At 41.1% G+C, this 24,766-nt stretch overlaps 1 protein-coding gene across 3 annotated transcripts in view; it reads left to right on the top strand.

The window, feature by feature from the left end:
• The window catches only part of RERE (arginine-glutamic acid dipeptide (RE) repeats), a 165,003-nt gene that overhangs the window by 30,203 nt on the left and 110,034 nt on the right, over nt 1-24,766 (top strand). For all 3 annotated transcript variants that reach the window (XM_014941439.1, XM_014941438.1, XM_014941437.1), the window contains exons 3-5: nt 18,186-18,291; nt 19,763-19,859; nt 22,112-22,216. In XM_014941439.1, coding sequence (XP_014796925.1) covers nt 18,186-18,291; nt 19,763-19,859; nt 22,112-22,216 — 308 coding nt within the window. The remainder of the gene's footprint in view (nt 1-18,185; nt 18,292-19,762; nt 19,860-22,111; nt 22,217-24,766) is intronic.

Genomic DNA, 24,766 nt, shown 5'->3' with positions numbered 1-24,766 from the left:
AATTTAACATCTTTCTGTATATTTGAGTTGCCCGTATTTTCAGTTTTATTCTTCCCTTTGTCATGATAGTCTGGTCTTCAGCACCTGTAGCTTTTTTAACTTCTCTGCTGTCTTGTTTCCTCCTGCTTACAGTGCTGAGATGATGGACTGCTACAGACATCAGTAGTTGTCAACTTGAAAATACAGAGAAAAAAGATTATTTCTAGCGTTTAGGGAAAAAAAAAAAGTATTAAATGGTACATTAGCTGCTTTACGTGTAGCAAGAGCAAATGGAGTTAGAATAAATTTAGCCATGTCCTCTAGTGTTGAATAGCGAGGGCATCTGTCATGTTTAATAATGCTTCTGACCTTTAGGATTATTGAAGTTGAAATTTTCTCTCTGGTCATTTGGGGGTACTTGAGCACTGTCAGATTCCTCCTGTCTGTGCCAAGTCTCCAAAGATACATTGTTATGCTTCGTAAACCGGTGAAGATAATTCGTTAAAGAAATTTGTTTTCCCTCGTTCAAAATGGTTTTCCTTAAGGAATGGGAAATGTCACTGTGGTCACTAAATTTTAGTGTGACCCATCCCCATCGGAAGATGTAGATTAAAAAAATACTTGGGGAGAGGTGTGTTCTAGCAGGCTGCTGGGGAGGGCTGTGGAAATGCTGGTGTGGGGAAGGGAGAACAGGAGAGATGTTTTTTGGGTACCCGGGATGGGTTGTGTGTTTGAGCAGCAGGAGCAGGGCAGTGATGGGGCCTCTATACTCAGCTCTGGTGAGGCCTCACCTCAAGTGCTGTGCTCAGTTCTGGGCCCCTCACCACGAGAAAGACATTGAGGTGCTGGAACGTGTCCAGAGGAGAGCCACCAAGCTGGGGAGGGGGCTGGAGAACAAGTTACCCAAGGAGAGGCTGAGGGAACTGGGGGTGTTCAGTTTGGAGAAGAGGAGGCTGAGGGGAGACCTCATTGACCTCTACAACTCCCTCAAAGGAGGGTGTAGAGAGGTGGGAGTTGGCTTCTTCTCCCAAGAGAATAATGACAGGAGCAGAGGAAATGGGCTGAAGTTGGGGCAGGGGAGGGTTAGATTAGATATCAGGAAGAATTACTTTTCTGAGAGGGTGGTCAGGCACTGGAACAGCCTGCCCAGGGAGGTGGTGGAGTCGCCATCCCTGGAGGGATTTAAGAAACGTGTAGACGTGGCACTTCAGGGCATGCTCTAGTGCCTGAGATTGTTGGGTTGGGTGTTTTGTTTTGTGTGTTGGTTTGGTTTTTTTTTTTTTTTTTTTTTTTTTTTTTTTTTTTGGTTTGTGTATGGTTGGACTCAATGATCTCAAAAGTTGCTTCCAACCACGAAGATTGTGTGGAAGGCTGTGCAGCTCCCCTGTCTATACAGCACAGCCCCATGGAGCCGCTTGGGAAGATGCTCCAAGTCAGCTCCTCCTCCTGACTCTCTCATAGAGCTTCGGCTCTTCTGCAAATTCTTTTTCCTTCTCTCCAGAAGGCAGATGTGAGATCTGGGCACTACCTGGGAGCTGTTTGGAGCAGAAACAGGGCTTGGGGCCACCCGGGAGCCTGGGATCCACGGGTTTTGTGTAAATGAGATACCAGGGTCTTTTCCCTGCTTGGGACTTGGAGCGAGTGAGAAGTAGGGATGTGATGGATGTGCATTTTTGACTCTGTAGACACTGAACACTAATCCATGGAGAATTTGAACTTGTAATTTTGATTAAAGTGATTGATTTTAAATCAGCCTGAGTTCGTTTTGGGCCATTAGAGGGTATTTAAAAGGAAAATAACTCTTTAATTAAATTAGTAGTGCGTAAGTATCCTGCTCTGCTTTCTAAGCAGAACTTGTGTGTGGTTTTTTTAATCTTATTCCTTTCAGTGTCTTGTTTCTTGGCACATTTTAAGTTTAAAAGCAATGCAAAATTATTAAAACAAACAAACTTGTGTTAAGCAAGTCTTAAACTTTGTTTAAACACTTTTTCCTTTTGGAAAATATACAAGCTGTGCTATTCTGTAAAGCAATTCTTGTTCCATCCACCTGTATGTACTGTTGATATATCTCATGTAAGAAATGCTGTGTAAAACAACAAACTGCATTTCCCCTTTATTTGTAAATCACCCTTTTTAAAATAGCAGAAGGCCTGTTGTAATTATGGCTTAAAATACAAAGTAGAAATCCATTTAGATGTAAAAATCTTTCTCAAAAATATTGGTGAGAGTATGGTACTATGAAAATAAGTATTTTTCTGCAGTTTCTGTTTTCATAACAGATTTTGATGATGACAGAGGACTTATTCTGGAGGAGTGGGCTGAGCCTCTTGGTGTGGATTGTATTCCCATAGCTGTGATTTGCTGTGGGTTTCTGGAGATGAGACTTAACGAATCCTTAACTTTCTTAGATCAAATGATGGTCGTACCTTTAGCAACAGTTTATAGAGTGCTCTCTAAAAGGTGGTCATCTGTAACCAAGCATGATATTATAACATTCAGTTGAAGTATGAGCTCTATAAAACGACTTGAGCAACATGTGACAAAGAATGACAAGAGGCAGTACTTCCTAGGTCAGTAAACATCTTAGAAATATTGGAAGGGTGGAGAGAGGTGAGGCACCCTAAATTGAGCCTAATGTCATGGAGCTCCTCAGAAGTTCTTGGAGTTTTGATACAAAATATGACAGTTGTAGTTTTGCTGTAAAAGCCTCGGTAGAGGCAATGTCTCACTCTTAGGGTACATGTAGGGTCTTTGCTGGGACAAGTGTTGGAATGAGCCTGGAGGCCCAGTGCAGCAGACTCTAGTCCAGGACATTGTAGATAAGATTTGACGAGCCGTAAGCAAGGTGGTTCTATTTACAAATTCCTTTCCTCTTATATCACGTGTACCACTAGGGTTGTTGAACTTTTGGGTCTTGTTTGTCCAGGTTTCATAGCTAATTATTTGTGCAAAGCTGTGTGTTTTCTTTTGGAGTTGAGATTTCCACGGAGTGGATTTGGCACTAGTTGCGGGCAGCGTGAGGATTTTGGCAGGTCAAGTAATCAATGTAGTTCCTTACGGCACTGAATTGTAAAGGTGCTGCCGCTGGTCGTGTCTCATACTGGTGACTGGTAGGGCAAAAAAGATTCATCCCTTCTGCTGTGGTTTGCAGTTGGAGAATTCCAGTGGCTGGCTGATTCGGAGGGGCTTTTTTCAAATCTCCCACTGCCACCGAAGTGCTTGCACTTGCTCTTTTATGTTCCGTATCCTAATTATGCTGAGAAAGCTCAACTAATGCTTTACAGCGAGCGACCATCCCAGGCTGTATCCCACGGTCATGACTCGGTGTCATACGGATCTTCATCAACTGCGTGAGGTATCTAAGAAATACCAGAGTTGCTGCGGTGTAAAATAGATGGAAAAATCAACATAAGCATGCTTTCCTGTATGGAAAAGATTCCTGATTAGCGTTAAGGCCCCTTGACAGCTTTACCAATCTGTTTACAAGTAACCGTGCAGCAGAGACAGTGATAAATGTGGCATCTGTATATTTGTTGTGTATAGAAAAAGGGAGGGAATGGTTAAGCCGAGGTTTTACATGTAACCTTGCAGAAAGGAAAGGAGATGGAACATTAATGGCAGGAATATTGCTTTAGAGGAAGGATTTGCTGCTGTTTACACCCTACTGGCTACAAACATGTCTGGAATATTCGATTTATGGAAAGAATCAAGTAATTAAGATAAAAGAATATACATGATTCACTACTGTGAAATAGAAAGACGTAATTTATGCTCTGTATCTACTGTAGTTATGATTAGTGACCTAAGGCTGTTGAACTTCCTCTTTATGGATTGCGAAAATGCTGCGACGGTTTTCAAGGGAATTGCTCTCTTTGAGTTTAAAGAGATGAAAATGGGTCTGCTAACAAGGACCAGCTTCAGCATGTGCTTTCATATTCTTCGTGTTTAAAAAAAAAGGGGGGGGGGGACAAAAAAGGCAATTGGGTGCTTTGATATCTCTGAACCTTAGGACCCTTGTGAGGCAGAAGGTGCATAATATATAATATCACACAATGCATGCAATGTGTGCCAAGAAATCCTCAGAAAGGGTATTCCCTTGGATGCTTTTCAGAATGCCTGTTGCTGAAAGGGTTGAGAAATATGTTTTCACAAAAGGAAGCTATTATTTGGTGTTAGTTATCTGGTTCTGATGTGTTGTAGTATTTCATGTATTTGTATTACAAAATTGTTCATAAAGCCAGGAATTCTGGCTCCTGTGCTGTGCTAATAATGATCAAAGAAGATTATTATCGTCAGTACAGACTGTGATTGAGTGTTTCCCTGCATTATTTGTATGGAAAATAAGTTTGTAAAAAAAAATACCTGAAAATTGTATACTGATTTTAGATGCTGTTCGTGTGTGATTTCCTGAGCCCTGAGAAGGTTCTTTCAATATGAGCCGTTTGAGTTTTGAAGTAGCTCAGGCCTTTAAGCTAAAAACGTCACGCTCTGAAGTGCAAAATTCCGTGAAGTGTGGTTAGAACATCATCATCATCAATCTTTCATCCGGGGAGCGCAGCTGTGGAGATGCTCTCTGTGGTCTGCAGCAGAACCTGCTCCCGGTGTCCCTGGGTGTGATTCCAGGCACAGCCTGAGCTCGGCTCCTGATGAAGAAGGGCACAGCCTTCGTCCCTTCCCCTCCCTGACCCTTCACGGGGCCCGAGGGGGCTGATACGGGACCTTTTGGGGTTTAACACTTGCTTTTTGATGTCAAGTGTGGAAAGGTGATGAAACCCAGGGTGCTATTTGTTGGTAACGATACTGGGCCAGGAAAATAAACAGCTGGGAGAGTACCTGGAGCATGCCTGGATTTGAAATACACTAACCGCATAGTAAATATTTAAATTTGAGCTAATATTGCATTATATTAAAGATTCATTCATTACTGTACTCATTGGAAAGCACTTGCAGGACAAGTGCAGTGGTTTACATTAGTTTAAGTGTTGGAAAACGGATTTGTCAGTGTTGCTAGTGCCTGTGCATGAATATTTCATTTCACTTTTCAAAGGTAATAAATACTCAGGTAGCTCCACACCTTTTAGGGTCAGGCTCCAAGTGCACTAGGACTCTTTTTCTCTTATTTTTTCCTTTTCTCTCCAGTTCCAAGCAATATCAGAGGTCCCTTCCAGCCTGGCAGTGCTCTCACAACTCGTGAAGTGTCAGAGCTTGCGGTCGGTGCCCGGTGCGGGTCTGTGCAGTCACGTACACGAGCTTGTGAAAGCAGAAGTCAGGGCGATGGTGTGGCCAGAACACTCAAGAGAATTGCACAAGCTTCTCAAATATGTGCTTTGATATTGATTTAAATAGGCTTCTCCCTCTAATGTATGCATCAAAGAGAGGGAAAGTGCCTTGTTTTACCGCGGAATCTCTACACTTCTTTTATGCCCCCCAAGTAAGACTCCCGGGAAGCAGTTTGAAGAACTACGCTCATGGTGATTTTTAGAAACAATTTTCTTAGTCATGCTGAGAAGATTGTATTTGGTAAAAGGAAACTAATCTAAATAATGAGCTATCTCTAAAACAGTCAAATAAGTTTTACGTAAATTTCCTTCATAAGCGTTAGTAACTCTGGGCTCGGGTGTTTTGATTTGCTGTATGAAAAGTTTTTCTTTTTCCTTAAGTACTCTGCCAGTTTCTGCAATTATAGGTAATGGTTGCACACAGAATTCTTAATCAGGTGTCCTGTTGTTTTCAATAAGTATGGGGAAAAAATCATTTATCGTGATACGGTTCATATAAATCCTTCTGCCCGGAACAAGGGGGAAGATATAAACTTTGAATAACAACACCTGATGATTTCTGAGTCAAGAGCATTTGAATCTGGCAATGATGGGTTACACCCAGTGCCTCTAGAAATAAAGTAAATGAATTTGAATTCTACAGGAGGACTGAGTGTGTATGGCACTGCTAGCTGGTCTGTATTCTGTGTATTGCCTGCCTGGCTGTGTTCACTCCCATCTCCATTCACGGGAGAGCACAGATGGTGTCCCTCATACACCTACTGTCTGTTTAAAAACTAATATCTTTGTTTCAGAACTCCTCCTCTTGTGGTTCATCCCAGTCTGTACATTCACACATGACTTTCAGCACCTGAGAAAAGGGTTTGGGGTTTTTTTGTACCTCTCTCCCGACTTTTCCTCTGAGCATTTTTCTTTTATAGGAAGTAAATACATCCATTTTATTCTCCAGTGTAGTTATTTCTGATTTTAGCATTTGCAATATCTCGCTATTTCCAGATGAATGGAGGCCATCTTTCCAATCCACAGGTTTAGATTAGATTGTAGCCCGTGGACCTGGTTTGGCGTATATTTATTTATTACTGATTTACATATAAATACAAAGAAAAAATATGAAGCCTAGTGTTGCTAATTCTAGCTATTGATATCGTGCCAGACAGCAACAATCTGTATTAGAAATTCCCTGTGTGGTAAGATACAGTCCTATCTTCTGCAACTTGGCTTTTTTTTTTTAAGACTGGGGTTTTTTTTTCCCTTGATGAGCTGCTCTGCTTTGTTTCACATCAGTTACTGTCAGTGTTATTTTTATTAAGGCGATGTCGTGGCCCCGTTTCTCAGCCGGTGTCTGAGCACCCTAATACATGAAGCGTGTGTGTAGAAAGCATATTTTTTTTTTTTCTGGTTTAAGATGTTAGCCTTTTGTCTGACACGGTGTGTCAGGTGCAGTTTCTTAGAGGATGTAACCATTTAAGTAACTGAGTGTTTCCTAAGCAAATGCTTACATCCTCTGAGAAGCTGCACAAGGAAACACTGACTTTTCCAGGCAGTTATTTTCCAAATACACTTGTTTCCTCATAGGAACAGCATTTGATTATGTGGTGAAACAGCCAAATCACAGGATCTGGCTAATCAATCTTTTTCTTTTTTCTTTTCTTTTTTATAATTTTAAAGCCCAGCTTCCTAGCAGAGCTGGGCCAGTTTGCAGAGGGGCTTTAATTTTTCCTGTCATAAAATTCCCCTGACTATTAGGCAATATTTTAACAGCCGTATGACTGTTTAAACTCTGTGCTGGGTTTGCAGAGCAAACTGTCTCCTGATTGTTTTATCCTTTCAGCTCTTGGTATCTCTTTGTGAAAAGGTAAACCCCTTAGTGAGATGTTAAAGAAAATGTGGCCTCTTGATATTTAAAAGGTGAGAAATCTATTTAAACTGTATATGATGGCTTGAAGTAGTCCCACCGCTGTGTGCTGCTTGTTTTAATAGAAGTGATAAATACTGGGGCTGGTGGTGCTCAGCAATTAGATTTGAGCTATATACTATAAATGACATTTAATGGCAAATGTCAGGCACAGTCAGAATGGTATCTTCATTTCAGTGTTGCATTTCTTTAGGATAATGCTTAAAAAAAAAACCAAACCCTTAATGGAATTTAATTACCGGAGCATATATTCAATGATTAGTTAAATGCATTTGTAATACCATTAGTTGTTAGGTAACTGTTTGCTTATTATGCCTGACACTGAGTGTAGTTGATGTAGCTGTGTGTGGGATGCAGAGCAGCAATAGAGATGTTAATAAGCCGGGTGGTACGAGGGTCCTATCGACGCTGTCACCAGCTCCCTGCCAGGGCTCCTTCTCTGGGGAAGGCACAACCTGTCATCAAAGTGGAATTCGTAGAAGCAGCAAACGTGAACGGAGGTGCTGTGATCAAAAATAGTGCTTATGCTTAGTGCTTTCCCTAGTAGTGGTTTTAATTACAGCCCATTAATGAATTCTCACCCCTGCATGCGTCTTTCCTATGGGGCTTTTGTGATACTTGTAGAAATAATGACTGAGAGATGGCATCTCCACTACGGCATGTGGAATTTTTGTATCATGGAGCTGAGTGTAACCGTACATAGAAATCACAGGATCATGGAGTGGTTTGGGCTGGAAGGGACCTTAAAGATCAAGTTCCCACCCCCTGCCCTGGGCAGGGACACCTCCCACCAGACCAGGTTGCTCCAAGCCCCGTCCAGCCTGGCCTTGAACCCCTCCAGGGATGGGGCCGCCAACAGCTTCTCTGGCCAACCTGGGCCAGGCTCTCACCCCCCTCACACCAAAGTAATTCTTCCTAATATTTGATCTCAATCTCCCCTCTTTCAGTGTAAAACTCTCCACCCTCATCCTATGGCTCCCCTCCCTGATCAAGAGTCATTCCCCAGCTTTCCTTGAGCCCCTTTAGGGTCTGGAAGGGGCTCTAAGGTCTCCCTGGAGCCTTCAAATACAGCAGTTTTGTGTGTTGTGAAGACCCCCAGCAGGAGCATGGTGCGAGGTTAATGGGGGTGTTCCCTGGGGACGTGGCTGGTTCAAACTAAAATATCAAAGCCTGGCTGGACCCCGCTGCCTTCCCATCTATAGTGTGTGTCCAGACCCCACTGGGGGCATTTATGGAGGCAGCATGGACCACAGAGCTCAACTGCACAGGTTTAAACAGATATATATGTGTGGTTTTATATATATATATATATATATATGTATATATATGTATATATATATATATATATAGACACACTTAATGGATCTGGACCCACTGGCGTAGGCAGCTGCTTGTTTTCTCCAAGAAGGGAGCAGTCGGTTGGGGAAAGCTTTTTGTGTCACAGCAGCTTTTCTAGGGGGGGAAAAAATGGGTGGACGCCGTTGTCTTCGAGCCCTGACAGCTATAATTAAACAGGCTTGTTCGTGGGGAGTTGTGCACTGTAATTGTGTGGTTACTTTATGCTTTTGCTCAGCATAACTGACACCATGAACCACAGATGGGATTCAGAGAACATAAAAGGGAAACGGAGCAGAAAGATACCACAAAGGGATTAAATGAGGTAGTAAGCAATGACCCATAACCTTCATGAAAGATCTTATGATAGTTTTATTTTAAGCCAGTCAGTTTTTTAAGCATAACTGCTTTTTTTTTTACAAGATGAAATTATCTTTTTGTCATTTAGAATTGCACTGGAATTTTAAGGGTATTTTCCTACTTAAGTGTATTTCACTGAGAGGAAAACAGGTGACTTTGCTAGATCTTGGCACGGTAGGCAGCTTTGTTTCTAGTAAAGCTGAAAAGTTTATGGAGTAAATATTATAGTTTTAAATACAGAAATCTTTTATGGTTGTGACCTGAACTGAGTAATGTTCTTTTTCTCCTTGAAAACTCGAATGGGGCTGTGTTCAGTTCTGTTTTGGGATTGCTCTAAAGCTGGAAGCCTGTGAAGGAACATGTATTTAATGTCTGATATTTGATATATTGTGGGATGTAAGTGTGCTGTTTCTGATCCTCTATTTCTGTGTCACCACCAGCTAAAAGTAGGGAAGATGGGATTAATCCTGAGTGTTGTAGGTAAGGAGGAAATCGCCTTGGGAATTTGGGTAGAAAACACAAATAATGTGGGCAAAGACTGCATAGTTTAGTTTCTTGTCCCAATTGACCTCTTTTGTAATCTTATTAAAAACAGAAGATTATGTCGGTTGCCGATTGATCGTGTTTTCTGGGGTGTGCATGCACAGGAGTGAAATTCCAAAGGAAGAAAGATGGACGCTTTTTTGGTGCTGAAAGGGAGGAGTCCCCAGGGCCTGGGTACAAAGGGCTGGTCAGAAGTCGAATGTATTGAAAACTGTTCTACTTTGACAGATGGCCGATGCCCTTGTAGCTTCATTTTCAAGTAACCACGAAGTCTCATGTTGATCAATTCTAATTTGCATTTGTTTTTATGTAATTACACATCCTCTTTTGCAAGTATAAAAGTCTGCCGTTCTGTTACTAACCTGCTGACTTGGGCCAGTAACTTGTACAGTAGATTTTGTATGTACTTCTCTTTGGTTTTCTGTCTCAGTAGAAAACAGGAGACTTCATGTTATATTTTAATGGCCCTGTGCCTTTAAGAAACAGTGTCAAGGGATAAGATTTTAAATAGTTAACTCTTCATTAACAAAATTGATAAAGGCTAAGCACTCCATTTCAGTTGGCTGTTTCACAGTTGCTTTTTAGAATATCTTTCAAGATTCAAAAAAAGGCTTAATTTTTGTCTGGCTCATGGCAAGTGTCTTATTAAAGCTATTGTTCCATCTGGGCTGAGGTCCTGGAAAGGAGTGACTATTTGCCTAATGGCTTTTCCATTTGTTCCTCCTTTCTCCTTTTTCTTTCATGTGGGGCCTAATTCACGGATCAATATCCGATTGTGTGACATTCCACACAATCAATGTGGGCCTCTCCGTGTGGAGGGGAATTGCTGACATGCACCCCTCCTCAGCTCATTGGGAAGAAAATAATTTGAGGACATTGTTTTGAAAACAGGAAGAAAATAGTAGCAGGAGAAGGGAATGGAGATTTCTGAAAGAGTTTATCATCTGAGTCTGATTCTAGCTGAGAGTCACGAGCTCTTTGAGGATGAAGCTGTTATCAATATGTTGGAGAGGATTATTTTCTCTCTAAAGTGTAATTTTAGGAGTGTGGAGCTCCCCTCCTTATTGGTGCCACTGGTGTGGGGTGATATTTGGGTAATTGGTGGTTTTACTGGGAGGGTCTGCTGGTGAAGCTGGGACTAGGTACTGGTTACATCTTTGCTTCCATTATAACGTGTCAGTTCTTGGGTGACTGGGGCTGAGTTTTGGCTTAATTATTTCAGGATGTTTTGGACATCTGGAAAGCAGAAATTGAGGGGAAGGGAAGATTTATGAGTGACAGTAAGTAAAATTAAGAGCTGGTAGGTAACGTTTATTCCATATTAGCTGACTTCTGTAAAAGTGTGGAGGAGAAGACAGCGAAGAGGAGCAGACAGAGGGAAGAGAAAAACACCTTCAGATAACTCAATTCGTTGAGCTTTGTCTCAGAAGTTTATCAAATTGAAGGACAATAAAATTCAGTGCTAATGTGACTTTACTGTTGGATTCACTGAGGTCCATGCAGTCTTCTCGTGCGATTTGTTGCCGTTTCTGATGGATCTTTCCCTACTTCTCAGTTGCCATAATTATTCTTTCTCTGTCATATCCCACCAGAACATCCTGTATTCATTAAATGGCAGCATCACAAGTTTGGATAGTACAGTTCTTCTGGGCAGAAGACTGTATTTTTTTTAAGACAGTCTAGCAACTGTAATGCCAAACCACCCACACTAGGAGACAACATATGGCAGCTCCTGTGAATTAGCATGCAGATAAATAGCGTGTCACCTAGTGGTTTTAAAAAGGCTTGAGCCTTGATAGTTGGATTCTAAGGTGTTGGCTACCTGATTGTCTCCCCACAAGGCAGAAAACACAGCCTTGCAGATAACGAGTCATGATTAAATCTAATTTTGGCCGTGTTTCACAATTGTTTCAAGGTGGAGGCAAAGAAATTGTTTTATATTTGCATACATGCATATTGGTATATGTGTAGGCTGAGATTTACAGGTGTTTTTATGGGTCTTGCATGTTTTCCCCTTTCCTTCTGTAGGAAGCAACTCTGTCTACAAAGAACCTGTCTATACTGCATAATGTTTGCTGCTGTTTGCAAACAGTTTTGCTCAAACTTTGTAGAAGCTGTAGTAGAGATGGTAGAACAAATAATATTCTCAGCAAAGCAGCGTGGCTTTGAGCAAAAAGACTGTGTTTCTCTTCTAGTCTCCAGAACAGCCGTGTCCCTGTCGGTGGGTGAGTCTCTACGTGCTTATATCTGAGTGTAAAAGTCAGAGGTTCAGGGGAAGGTGTGATGCTTGTTTTATATCCGAGTTGTTTGTACACAAGACTGAAATTTTCCGGCATGCTGGGGTTGCACTAGATGATCTCCAGAGGTCCCTTCCAACCCCATATCATTCTGTGACCTCCTGACTTCCAAAAGGAGTTTCATTTGTTAAACTGGTGCATAGAAAGGGACACGAGAGAAATTCTCGCTGTAAACAACCTCGGCGTGTCAAGAGCAAGGCATTGCGCAAAAAAACCCTCTATTGTTTTGTCAATAAATTACGCTTCCTCCGACGTAGATCACAGAAATGGGGCTTTACCCTGGAAAACAGCAATATTTGATACCCCAGGCAGCTTATTCCCAGCTCGGCTCCCACTTGGCTGGACGCACTGATCGATTATCCGCGGCTTAACCCAGCCTTCTCATTTCCTGCCGGCCATTACCGCGCTCCATCAGCCGCCGTCTCTGTGGCCTGCCTTGTGCGCCGAGATAAGCCAGCGAGGCATGTTTCTATTAGGAAAGCTCTTGTAGATGGAATACTCATTAGATAACACTAACAGGTTTAGAGGTTGCAGTCTTTGTGTTGGCTCAGGTTAGGAGGACGGGGAACCGAAAGGGCTGCTGCCTTCTATTTGAGGGGCAGAGAGGATTAAACGGCGCGTCGCCGTATTTAGGGCTTGTATTTTCTGTCTGAATACTGATAGCTCTCCTTTTGACAAAGCTTCTGTGTTTGCAAGAAGTAATTACGTGTTAATATGCGTGCATCTGAATTAAATAATCAAGCTGCAAAAATAACATTCATTTGTAGTAATAACCTCTGTATTTCCAAGCTGGCTTTTCTTGGCTTACAAACAACTGATCAGGTTTCTTATTTAATTAGAAAACAGCTACACAAAGATGTCCTGAGAACCTGAAATTGCATGTGCTATTGCAGAGTGGGGAGAAAAGTGATCCTTGCTGTATCTCTTTAGCTCCTGATTTCCAGATAGTTTCATTTGTGTCCCCCATTCTGCTTTTTTTTTTTTCCCTCCCCAGGGGATCTGGTATGAGTGGTGTTTATTTTTCTTTTTCCCTCCTTTGAATATTAGTAAATGTCAAAATTGAGTAAGTGTGAAAAATGCTTCTGGAGTAGGAATATGGGTGGCAAATTGACGTGGCAGGGAGGGGCACAGCAAGTGGAGCAACTCACATCTACCACTTGTGTTGGAGTCGGGCTAATACTGTGTCATGGAGCAGGATGGAACTGTTTGTGTATAAAGAAATAGTCTTTTCTGGGGGACAAACAATGCCCCAAAGGAGTGGGTTAATTTCTAGTGCTAAAAAAGAAACCTAATGTCCACTTGAAAACTGGCTCTGCGAGGCCAGAGCTTCTGTGCCGCAATGCATAAGATGTTTATTTTGAGCAGTGGAGTGACTGGTAATATATTTACCATGCTGCTTCAAATAATACAAAGAATTTAGTAGCTTAGAATTAATCGCATGGTCTTTTTTTTCCTCCAATAGGAAAAATTTCATTGTTGAAAATATGTTTGAAAGGAAAGACGTTCTCTTCCTTGTTTCTGTTTTGCTGTTTGTTTCTTTGCAATAGCTGCTCTTCAGTGGCTCCTGCGTGCCCATCTGTCATCTCCAGCGTTTGGGATATTGTTTCCAAAGCTAGTTGTGATTTACCACGGTATCTAAATAGGGCAAGTAATGAAGGATACTGCTTAAATCCCTCGGAGAGAATCTGCAGGACATCTGTGATCGTTTGCACAGTTTGGTTAGTCATAACCCTGGGAAGAGAATGTGGAATCTCTTAAGATAGGGATTGTAACGGGCAATAACTGTTTGCAGGTGGGTTCTAACAGCAAACTGGCACCTTGGAGCTGTCACAAATGCTGAGGAAATCGGTACGTTCGTTCTTCTCAAGAGAACCCGCAAAATTATTTTTTCCGGGGTTCTAACAGCAAACTGGCACCTTGGAGTTGTCACAAATGCTGAGGAAATCGGTACATTCATTCTTCTCAAGAGAACCTGCAAAATTATTTTTTTCGGCTTTTAATTGAGAGGCTTATTTTTAAATAGAAGTTGACCAGATGCTGGTGAACTGGGATGCTTTAATCCATTTACAGATTGTATCTAATTCTTGTCCAGTGTCCAAAACTGATTTGTGCTTTTTTAAAAGGAACAAAAAGCAAACCAGCAGCAACAACAAAACCCCCAAACGAGTGCTTTTTGAGCATTGCAGCGATAAGACGCTATTTTCATTTAAGGGGAGAATGGGATTTTTGTAGCAGAGGGGAATCTTTTTGAGCTGACAGAAAGACACTTTAAAGCACTTGCCATTGCTGCGATTTCTACAAGCCTGGATTTGGTAGTGACTCTCTGCAGCTTTTCATATGTAAAGGTGTAAAAAAAAAATAAAAGTAGCATTTTATGAAGTAGGGACATCTCTTTTGTGTGCACATGGTTCTAAAATAAATAGTCTACCACAGAAGTTGGCGCCTTGACACCTCTGAGTATAGCCTGCTCTGTAAATGACATACACATTTAGAAAGTTGGCTGACAAACGAGCATGTCTAGGAATGTCTGTGCAATGAGGGATGGAAATGTGGAAAACAAGATTGTGGCAGACGTTTTATATTTTTAGGGAGGCTGAAACGTCAGGTTAAACCCCCACAAAATCATGCATGTTGGAGCTTTTGAATTAATCGGACAAAAAGAGGCAATCGTGGTGAAAAGAGGTATTTAGGAAGGAGATCAGATCACCCCTTCCAAAAAAAAAAATTTCCAACTGAAACCCAACTGCATTGGCAGAGCATAAATAGCAGCATATTGGTACATCAGCATATTTTTAGTCACATTATTGTCCAGAGACTTTCTATAAAAAGTTACTTCCACATGGCAGTTGTCAATGACATTTTTGTTGCTGCGTTCCCTACGTGTGGAGACACTGAGCTGTGCCCTGTGTGTGCCTTCCGTGGTGAAATGATGGAAATCAGCCTGGGGGAGCATGTGCTGCTTTCCGTTTTGAAAGATATATAATGAGCCTGATAATTTTTAATGATATCTACAGTGGACATGTTCATCTCCTTCTGTCATTTGTAATTCATTCAAAACGCCTATTTCATAAACTTCAGTTTTCAGGAGTTAAAAGCAGAGGAAGTTGGTGTGTGCTGTGGCTTCAGATTTATGTTTGGACACAAAATTTACATTGATTGTCTGTTGGTTTTATTACCTGTTTTGGTTCCAATTCTACCTTCATTTTGTTTCCTCCATAGTTTTGAAAGATATGTTATTTTTGGTTCTGAAGCATCATGACAGAAAAGCTGCTTTTCTGTGTTAGGAAAACCCTTGTAATTTCTTTTTCCTTGTAATCTTCCCCTCTGATGACGCCTCACACCTACACGATCAGCCTAACGAGGTCGGTACCAGCCTCAGTGTAGGGCAATTCATCACTTCCAGGAAAACTTTTTGGATTCAGCCAGAGCCCTGAAATTCAATCTCAGTCCCCCTGTTCTTCCTGATTGTGGATCTGATTTGAGGGGTGGGAATGTTGTTGTTCTCTTTCGCTGCGCAGAGCAACTGTGAACCTCTGGAATAAAACAGGGGGAAGGGAACAAAGAACTGAGGGATTCGATGAGTCTGAGAACAAAGTTTTAGATTGGGAAATGCCTACCTCCCCATCAGATTGAAGTGCTTGAATTAGCAAAAAAGCTCTGGAGTGTGTGTAGGTGCTAAATTTTCTGAGGTATGGGATTTTTGCACGATGAGGTGATAAAATACTGAAAAACATCATAAATACTTTGCCTGTCTTCATTGTGTGTTAGTGTGTGAATATTCTGTATGAACTCTTGTGTAATCCTCTGCAATTCTTTTTTTTTTTTTTTAACACATTTTGGGTAACTTGGGTGTTCTCAGTGAGGCTTAACGGCAATAAACCAAAACTCCCCTTGGCATTGAGTGAGCTGGGAGGGTGTTTTGGGAGGAGGGGGGAGGATGAGATGGTCCCTTATGGCAGCAAGTGGAAAAACCTCACTTCCACCCAATTTCTTCCACCTGAGTGTATCCGAATGCTGTGTCAGTGTTGCCCTTAGCCCCATCCCTGTGCTGCTAAAAGCCCTGTGCTATTATTCTGTGATATATCAAGAATCCCAGCCAGGGAGGTGATTGCACCATCTCCTTTACAGCCTTGGCCTAATTCAAAACAAAGCTGTGCCCCCCCCCAGCTCACGGCTCGCTGTGATGCCAGGGAAATCAAAGCATTTGAGAGTTTTGAGCCCTCCCTTTTTGTTGTAATGGAACCTCAACGTGTGCCGAGGTAGAGGATGTACCTTCACACTGAATTTGTACCCTCCCAGAGATCTTTCTGCAGAGCTGTCCCCCGGCAGCACCATGGCTGGAAGGTTACAGAGGAGGTTTTATCTATTCATTCATCATTTGCCACCTTTGTTCTCTCTTCTTTTTACCAAGATGCAGTAACTTGTTTCCTTTCCTTGGTGCTCTCCATGTGCTCTGGGTGGTTGTTCAGGCTTTTGAGGGTTTGGTGTGTAGATAAGTGTTTGTAAGCCCCATTCCTGGGCAGAGCACAGCACAGATTTCTAGTCGTCCTTCTCCCCATGATGTAATTTGCTGTTCAAAACCACCACCACCCAAACCAAACACTGCGTTTTGTAGTCCTCCTTGATGGTTGCACATACAGAGGTACTCACACCTCCTGTACCCTGCTCCTTGGAGGGTTGTACTGTTTGAAAGATGCCCAACTTCAGTGCAGCAAACCAAGAAAATCGCAGCATTAGCTTTTGATGTTTGTTGTAAACTGACCGTGCATAAAAGTGAGTAGTTTTCATGCCACAAAGTGCTGCTCTCCGGGTGCTCTTAGGGCTTTGGGTGTCACAGGGGGTGCTTTTTCCTTGCAGCCAAGAAATGCAAAGAGAATTTGCAGAGAGATGCTGGGTTAACGTTTCCCATCATTGCCGCATGCAGTTCTTGTTAGCACTACTAGAATTTATGAACTCTTAGCAACAGGGTAATAAAACATGTACTTGCAATTTTTTTTTTTGGTTTTCAGCGTTGAGAGAGACTTTTCATAAAGACAGATGCACAGGACTTGGTTCCAGGAGAGCAAGAAAATCTGCAACCAAGGTTTTGGAAGAGCAGCAATCACTGTTGCGCCTCAGACTGTCCTTTTAGGTTTCTTTAATGAATTAGAAGAGCTTGTTGCCTTTGACAGCAGATGTGTCTTTAAATGTGTCTCTTTTTCTTTTTAGAGCAGGTTGAGGTTTCTGCTGTAGAGCACAAATATGCTTAGTATGTTCTTGAATGATTTTTTGTGGCATTCAGGATATAGAGCACATGTGGTAGAGGTGGATTAGTTGACAAACTATTTTTCTGGCACAATGCTGCCACTGGCAGTTTTTTGCTGGTATTACATGTGTTTTTAATCAAAGGCTTCGGGGAGTACATTTAATGGAAAGATTTTGATGTTGTTTACTAAGCAGAAAGGGTGGAAATTGCTGTCACAGCCAGGTTGATGTAAACAGGAGACGTAAGAACTTTCTGGTCCAGTAACCTGTGATTTAACTTGTAAATGTGTTTTATGAGGATCTTAGAAGGGTCTAGAGGACTGTAGTCCAGAAACAGCAAACGGTGCTCGCAGTTGCCTCATGCCAAAAGAATGTTAATTTCCCTTTAGGCTTCCCTCTGTTTCTGCAAGTGTTTTGGAGCGTAGGAAGAATTGACAACCGAGGGTTTCAAAGATAAACTGAAGCAGAGAGTCTGTAATAACTGGATCTAAAAATTCTCTTTTGAAGTGGTGTTTATGCTTCAGTTTCCTTCTAAGAAGGAACAAACCGGTCGCTGGATTCTCAAGTGAAAAAGGAGCACTTGAGGAAGATAGTTTTCTGGAAATGTTGCTGTTGGTTTTGTGGGGCAGTGAGCACTCAGAGCCTGTGATTATTGGGACTGAAGCACAGCAGTGAAATAAAGAACATCTACGGTTATGTCTGAATCCATCTGTCCTTGGGGGGAAAAAAATCTGGTAGCTCTTGGTTACAACTGTTAAGAATGGTTACATTAAATTATGTTGCTATTGGTATGCTTTTTTTTCCAAATTATGTTGCTATTGTTTTGGTGTTCTTTTTCTTCCCGTGTTTGGCCGTAAATACTTCTTGTTTGTAGAAATTAGCAGACTAAGATCGTGTTGCATGAGGCCAAAAATTCCAATCCTTTTCTGATCCCTGCCTCTTCTTTTCTTGGGTTAGTTTTGGGGTTTTTTTGAGCGAACAGGTTGGTATTTGCCGGTCACATACAGAGAGATGCATCGGCACGAGGACACAGTGGGTTCTTGGTGTCTTTGGGTTGAAAGTCAGTCTGTCTTTAGCACTTGCCCTTCTTTCATTGTCATAGAAATATTTTCCTCCCTTTTGGGTCTTACCTCAGGTCTTCATCAGTGTGAAAACAAATGTTATACTTTAGAAGATTGTGTCAGATGTGGTCTGATTTCCTTTTTAGTAATGCCTTTAGACCTTCTTTTTCAGAGTAAACGGGACCACCTCCTTATGAATGTCAAATGGTACTATCGCCAGTCTGAAGTCCCAGATTCAGTCTATCAGCATTTGGTTCAGGACAGACACAATGAGAACGGTAAGTTAGGCTCTGCAGAGGAAGGCCTTCTTTATTGTACTCTGAATTGTCAGTTTTAACAGTCCAGAAAGCAAGAACACTTTTGCACAGGGACATGAAGCAAGGACTGTTGATAAAAAGCATGTGTTGGGAGGTGGATGATGGTGTTTCTTACCTGCCCTGTTTGCTCTAACGAGGGTATTTCTGTATCCATGGCTATAATCAGATGTTTTTCGGGTACAGTTTAACTTCTGAGCTGTGTCATACTAATGTCTTAAGAGAGAATAGAAAAGAAAAAACAACATAGGATCCTTTGTAGGTCTCCTAGAGAGTGTACTTATTCCTAACTGGCCAAAGATCAAGTTGTCTGAAGAAACTGGGAATCTCTTCTGTTTTTTGTGATTCTGCCGTAGCTTAATGAGAACTAAGTGTGTTACATTCATGCTCCCTTGCACGTGTGAGTGCTCACTGTGATTAACGTTGCAGTCAATGATGTAACTGAAGCGCTCGTAGCTGAGTTCCCCCTTTTCTCTTTGCAAAAACAAATGGGATCTTGGCTTTAATAGAAGCAGAAGAAACTTTAGTACCTATTCCAGTGTCGTTTATCTCCTGCCTCTAGGGGAGACATAACATTTGCTTCTGTTCTTACCAGGGAATTTTCTTGAGGCAACTGTTAAAATTCTGAAGATACTCCAAGGAGAACTGTGATGATAAAAGTTGGTGCTTGAAATGTGGAGCACAGCAAATTTTGGTGGAGTACAAAGTTGAGCGTACATTCTCCTTTTGCAGGCATTTTGTGTGTGCTTTTAGCAAAAGCTGAACAAATCTAACAGTTCTCTCACTAAATTATTTAAAACTTCTAGCAAGGGCATTATAGGCACAGTGTCAAAAAGTGAGCATTTTTGATAAATGGCTACTTTTTTATGTTATGCTTCTGGGCACGTGGAGAAGTATTTTTGTGTGTTCTTCAAAAGTATTATAAAGAAGTAATGGAAAAAGCTGTTTCCCATTTTTTTAATCAACACTGAAAATTGTCTGTGTTTGAATACGAGTATCAGTATTTATCTCAAAGCCATAGCACTAAGCAGTCAGTACTGTCAAGATTTTTTTGAAGATTTGAGATTAAATATGCAAACTGACCAAAACCTTAACCTGAAAACCAGAAGTCAGTGATAAATTAATTTACTTAGTTCCTTTCACCTGGGAGTGACCACTTCTAGTAGTCAGTGGATCTGTCATCCAGAACCCTAAAAGCTCTTTCCCTTCAGCAGTTTTAGATGTGACAAGGGAGAATTCCTGTATAAAAATGGGTATTGTGTTATTTCCATACCTTACAGGTCATGTAAACTATCTGTTAACACTGAGGAGTGTGTATCTAAGAAACATCCTCAAACTTTAACCTGTAAAAAATACCCGAAAAGGGCAATGGTTTCAGACTGCAGCTAATGTGATGGTGTTTTTTTTTTTTCTTTGTGTTTTTGCTTTCTGGCAGACTCTGGACGAGAGCTTGTTATTACAGACCCAGTTATCAAGAATCGAGAGCTCTTCATTTCAGATTACGTTGACACTTACCACGCTGCTGCCCTCAGGTGAGTTCGAGGGGATGTGGTTCTGGGGTGAGAAAAGCCTTCTTGAGTGAGAGAGGTGCTTTTCCTGGTGTTGTGTGCGGCTCGTTAGCGCGCTGCTTAGCTTTCTCCTCATCTCCTACGGTAATTAACTTGTGTTATCTGCACTCATTCAAAAAGGAGCTGTGGTTCTACAATCTCGTTTTCATCTCAGTTAATCAATGTTGCTCAGAAGATATTGTTTCCCATCCTTGCCAATTTAGGTTATTGCTAGTTCCTGCAGAAATGCTACCCTTCCCTCCTCCGTGTTTGATTTCGCTATTAACAATAGCAGCTCCCAGTAAAGTGACTGTTAGGATGTTGCCCTGATTAAATTGCGTTAAAGGCTTTTTCTCTGAGGCACTTGTCATTGTTGCAGCTCAGCTAAGAGCTCCATTAAAAACTGGCTGTGCAGACAGGAGTAATGGACCCCTGTATTGTTCTCTCTGCTGTCTGCCCTTCCCTGGAGGTTGCTGCTCTCTTTGCTCCTGAAGTTTTGAACTGAAGTGGCCAACCTTTGTCTGGGCTGAGGGGCCACACCATTGCTTCAAATGTTTTCAAATAGAAAGAGCGAGGCATTATTTTTCAGCACATTTTCAACGTGCCTAACATGCATGGATATTGTCAAAATGCAAATTGAATAATCTCCCCGATAATAATGCTCAGATGGTGTTTCACTAGAACCATCTGGAGACTTTTTTTTTTTTGTTCAGACTTGCTTTGCTGAAGCCACTTACTTGAAGACAAACTGGCTGCGACTTCTGTCATGGGTGGGCAGAAGTCTTTGATTTATGTATTGGTCTTCTTTATAAACTCAGAACATTCCAGCGGCGTACTATAATCTCATGAAATTCCACTGTGCCTTTTCTGAGTTACAGAAGGTCACATTCCAATTTCAAACCGACATTCTTAGAGACAAGCTAGCAGGAGGCTGCCTGCCTTGATGGAACCAATCTTGGGACTCTGACTGCTTAAATAGAGAGAAACTGAACTATGTGTATGGAATTTTCCCTGGGAGAATGTTAACTTTTCTCCTACATCCTTTCTGTTTTCATCTTTAAAGAAAAGATAAAAATGGAAAGATAAAAAAGGAATATATGTGCATACCAGCAAACTTGAAAAATAACCTTCTCTTCTCCCCTTCCAAACAGAGTGGAGGCTGCTGGAAGACCAAACCAATCACTTCCTAAACCTCTCTTTTGTTTTATTTGCCGCCTTTTTGTTTGAAAATGCCATGGGCACCTCTCAGATTGCTCTTCTTTCTCATTGTTGGCAAATGGTTTCAGTGTTGTTTTGTTATGTTCTGCCTTGTTCATACTTTTGATAATTCTTAATGCCTGTAGATGGTATCTAAAGATGCTGATAATTGAGAGAATTCACTTTTGCAGGACACAGCTCACACTTTTGCTGATTCTTTTCTAGCAAATTGTGTTTAATCCAAGTCAGTAATTTTCAGTGTACAAGGCCAACATGAGGGCAATTGCACATGATGTTCTTACTGTTTGAGAACATAGGGTGGGCAGAATGTATTCTGATGCATGAAAAGGAGGGTTAACGGGAAATTCTAATTTATTATAATATGAGATGATTTCTCTGCCCTCTGCGAGCAAATGGCTCTGGTCACACAATGAGTTGATGACAAACTGGGAAATAAAACCAGTGCATGTAACTACCCATCTTCTGCTCTAACCAGGGCAAGAATTTAACTAGAGTGTGTGTTTGGAATTCACATTGTTAGGAATCTTGCTAAAAACATCATAGCTTTGCTTTTGGTTTGGAAGTGTTATTAAACTGAAGTTTTAGTTAGCTTTCTGAATGAAAAGCTGACTTCTGAGATAATATGAAGAGGAAAATTTTGGAAGCTTCCTTAAAGATGTCAGTTTAGTAATAGGACTGTAAAAACTTTAAGATGGACACTTTCATGATTGTATTTCTTGGGTAGATACCGTTCGTTAGTCTGATGCAATTTGGGCTGCTCAGGACTGTATGCTGGCAAATGAGAATTAATGAATGTTTATGGAACACCATCTGAGACACTGTAACTGAATTTTCTTCCTTTTCCACTATGGGAAGAATCTGCATAGTTATTTGTTACAACTGGCTTGTATTTATGAAGTTTTAGACCTTTATGAGAATACAAGGATGTTTGGGGCTTGTACACAGATTGCAGTGGCACTTAATTAAAATAGTCGTTATTCAAGATAGAATTCTAATACCATTTTCCTTCTTTCTTTCAGAGGGAAGTGTAATATCTCCCATTTCTCTGACATATTTGCTGCTAGAGAGTTTAAAGCTCGAGTGGATTCATTTTTCTACATACTGGGCTATAATCCAGAGACAAGGTAAGTGAAGTGACTTTTAAAGGCAAGTTTTGCCACTGATCTGAGCCTGTAGGAACAGGAAAACGACTCAAGGGGAGAAAAGTTAAAATCAAGTCTATGATGCTGATAGGAAGGTGGGATGGAAGGGAATGCGAGGGAGATGCTGAGTGTATGTATAGGAGAAAAATTAGCAGTAAATAATAAAATTGTGTAGTGAGTCATGGCACCCGGTTGCAGCTCTGGGTAAATAACTTACTGCTTCAAAACAGGTTTTTAGAACTCTGAATATTTTGTTTTTAAAGGGTGCAAACACTAGCAGAAATCCTTGGCTGTGTTACTGGCTAAAGGTACACCCCTGAAAAGACTTTTTAAAAGACATTCACATCTTCTAGTAAGCAATGTTGAAACCTACACACTTTTAAAAATCAAATTAAAAGTTTTTAAGTGTGTAAATTCATGCATTCATGTGTAAGTACTCATGTAGGGTCATATATCAACAATTCTTAGTTTATGCTTTGCTGGCCTGGAGCAAATTAGAGGTGCAGAAAGACCTTTTGTGGGGAATTAATGCATATATGATGAAGGTATGGTCAGCTTGCTCTTTCATTTCTCAGTTTTTCAGTCTGCCTGGGAGTTGTCCAGCCGGTGTTTATCAGCTCTGTTGGGAAAGCAAAGCTGATACTGGACCCTACCTTCATTATTTTTTTATTGACTCTTAGTTTTTCGTTTATGTAGTTTTGTAAACACAGAGAATGCCTTACAAATACCAGCCTTAAAGAGTTTGTTGTCTAGGGCTGTTTTTCCAGGAGCACTTGAGTAAAAGATTAATAATGTGTAACGGGGCTCAGCCCGCTCTGTGCCCACTGCAGGCTGTGTTGGTTCTTTCAATGCAGAAAACATAGATAGCTGGTGGACCTTGATTTCTAGAGATATCGTTGAGAGAAGTATTATTTTAAGCGGGGATTTGATAGGCATATAAATATTTGAATTGTTACATTGTAGCTGTGCCGTTTTTAATGCAGATAGGAATCTTTATGCTTCAGGGCATAGCCAACCACTAACTGCTTGCCGTTAGGAAGAAGCTCCCTGTGTGGGCATATTATTGTGTAATTGCCTATTTATGAGGCTTCCTGTATCTCACTCTGAAGTGTCTTAAGCTGTCCATATGTCTGAGACAGGGCACGGGACGAGGCAAATTCCCTCGACCCAGTCAGTTTGCATTCACAGCGGGTGTTGTTGGTGTAATTCCCTAAGAGACAATTGCAGCAGTGGATGCTGCTGAGCTCTGGGCATGAAATCCTATAATAGTTTAAAATACAATACGTTAAAATGTTTTTGTAACATCATTTGTGGTTTGGGGTTTTTTTAACAATTCAACAAGGCAAGGCATGCACGAAGTTTGTCACGATACTTTCTGGTATTCAGCACCGTGCTCGACACCTTTTCTTTGTCACTTTGCTTCAATGCGTTTTAGTTTTGAGGGTGTGGATGCTAAATGAGCTATTTGTATTAGTGTTCAAGTTGGGTGTCTAATGGATGATTTCTCTTATGAAATGTCATTTATGTGAGTTGTCAGTGCGGTTTTAAACCCACTTTCTGTGTAGAAGTAGCTGTTAATTCTTCCAGCTATTAGAAAATAACTGAGCCTGAAAAGATCAATGAAATGACAAAGAATAGCACTTAGTGATCAGCTAATTACTCAGACTAGCCAGCTCTCCGAATGTAGAGTTTTCTTCATTTGGTTGGAGTCAAGGTTTGGTTTTTTTAATTTTAGCTCTTCAAGTCTGTATTTTGTTCTGAAATGAGGAGAGGTTTAGAAAAAATCTAGGTTGCTTGATTATTTTTTGACCTGTGTATTTGCTACTGCTTTACAACGCGTGCTTCTGTGAATTCCTAATTCTAGATTTATTCTGCTTTTGGAAGTAGATGTATTGTAGCACATGTTCCAGGATAACCTGTTGGTGGTTTGTCTATAAATATGTAACTTCCTCTTGAACTTGATCTGCTTTTCTAATGCAGTGTTTTGTTTCACGTGGAAAGGACAGAAAATGTTCTCTGTAGCTTGAATTGTTGGAGATGAGGTTCTTAATACTGCAGTGTGATCCCCTCAAGTGATTTGTAGGAATGTGTGATAGGATAGGTTCTTACACCAAACAAGCTTGAGCTGTGGATTGCATCTACAAAGACATATTTCCGTTTGAGAGGTTTTATTTTGTGTTTGTAAGATGCTCATATACCTTTTCTAGGACTGTCAAATACAGCTCAGTGTGTTGGGAATCTGACTCTTTTCTATGTTTTCTTATGTTCTATTTGCAAAACAACCTGCAAAAATCCCAGGTCCCCTAAACCATCCCAAATTCTGGTGTGGTGGATGTGTAATAAGAGGCCTTTTTGTTACTGGAGTGTGCTTTGTCCTTTCCATTTGAAGCTGGCTGACTGTAGGTTCAGTGTGGGAAATACCCAACCATGATACTGTTGATCATTCTGTGCTCTGGAAGTGGCAAATCTGTGTGTTTTGGGATAACTTTTTTTCTTTACAGTGTATATCAATCTGTTGTGGGGGTCCCGTGT

Source organism: Calidris pugnax, unplaced genomic scaffold (genome assembly GCF_001431845.1).
Source record: "Calidris pugnax isolate Ruff unplaced genomic scaffold, ASM143184v1 scaffold82, whole genome shotgun sequence".
Lineage (NCBI taxonomy): Eukaryota > Metazoa > Chordata > Aves > Charadriiformes > Scolopacidae > Calidris > Calidris pugnax.
Note: the sequence above shows the minus strand (reverse complement) of the source record. Positions and strands in the feature narration are given on the sequence as shown.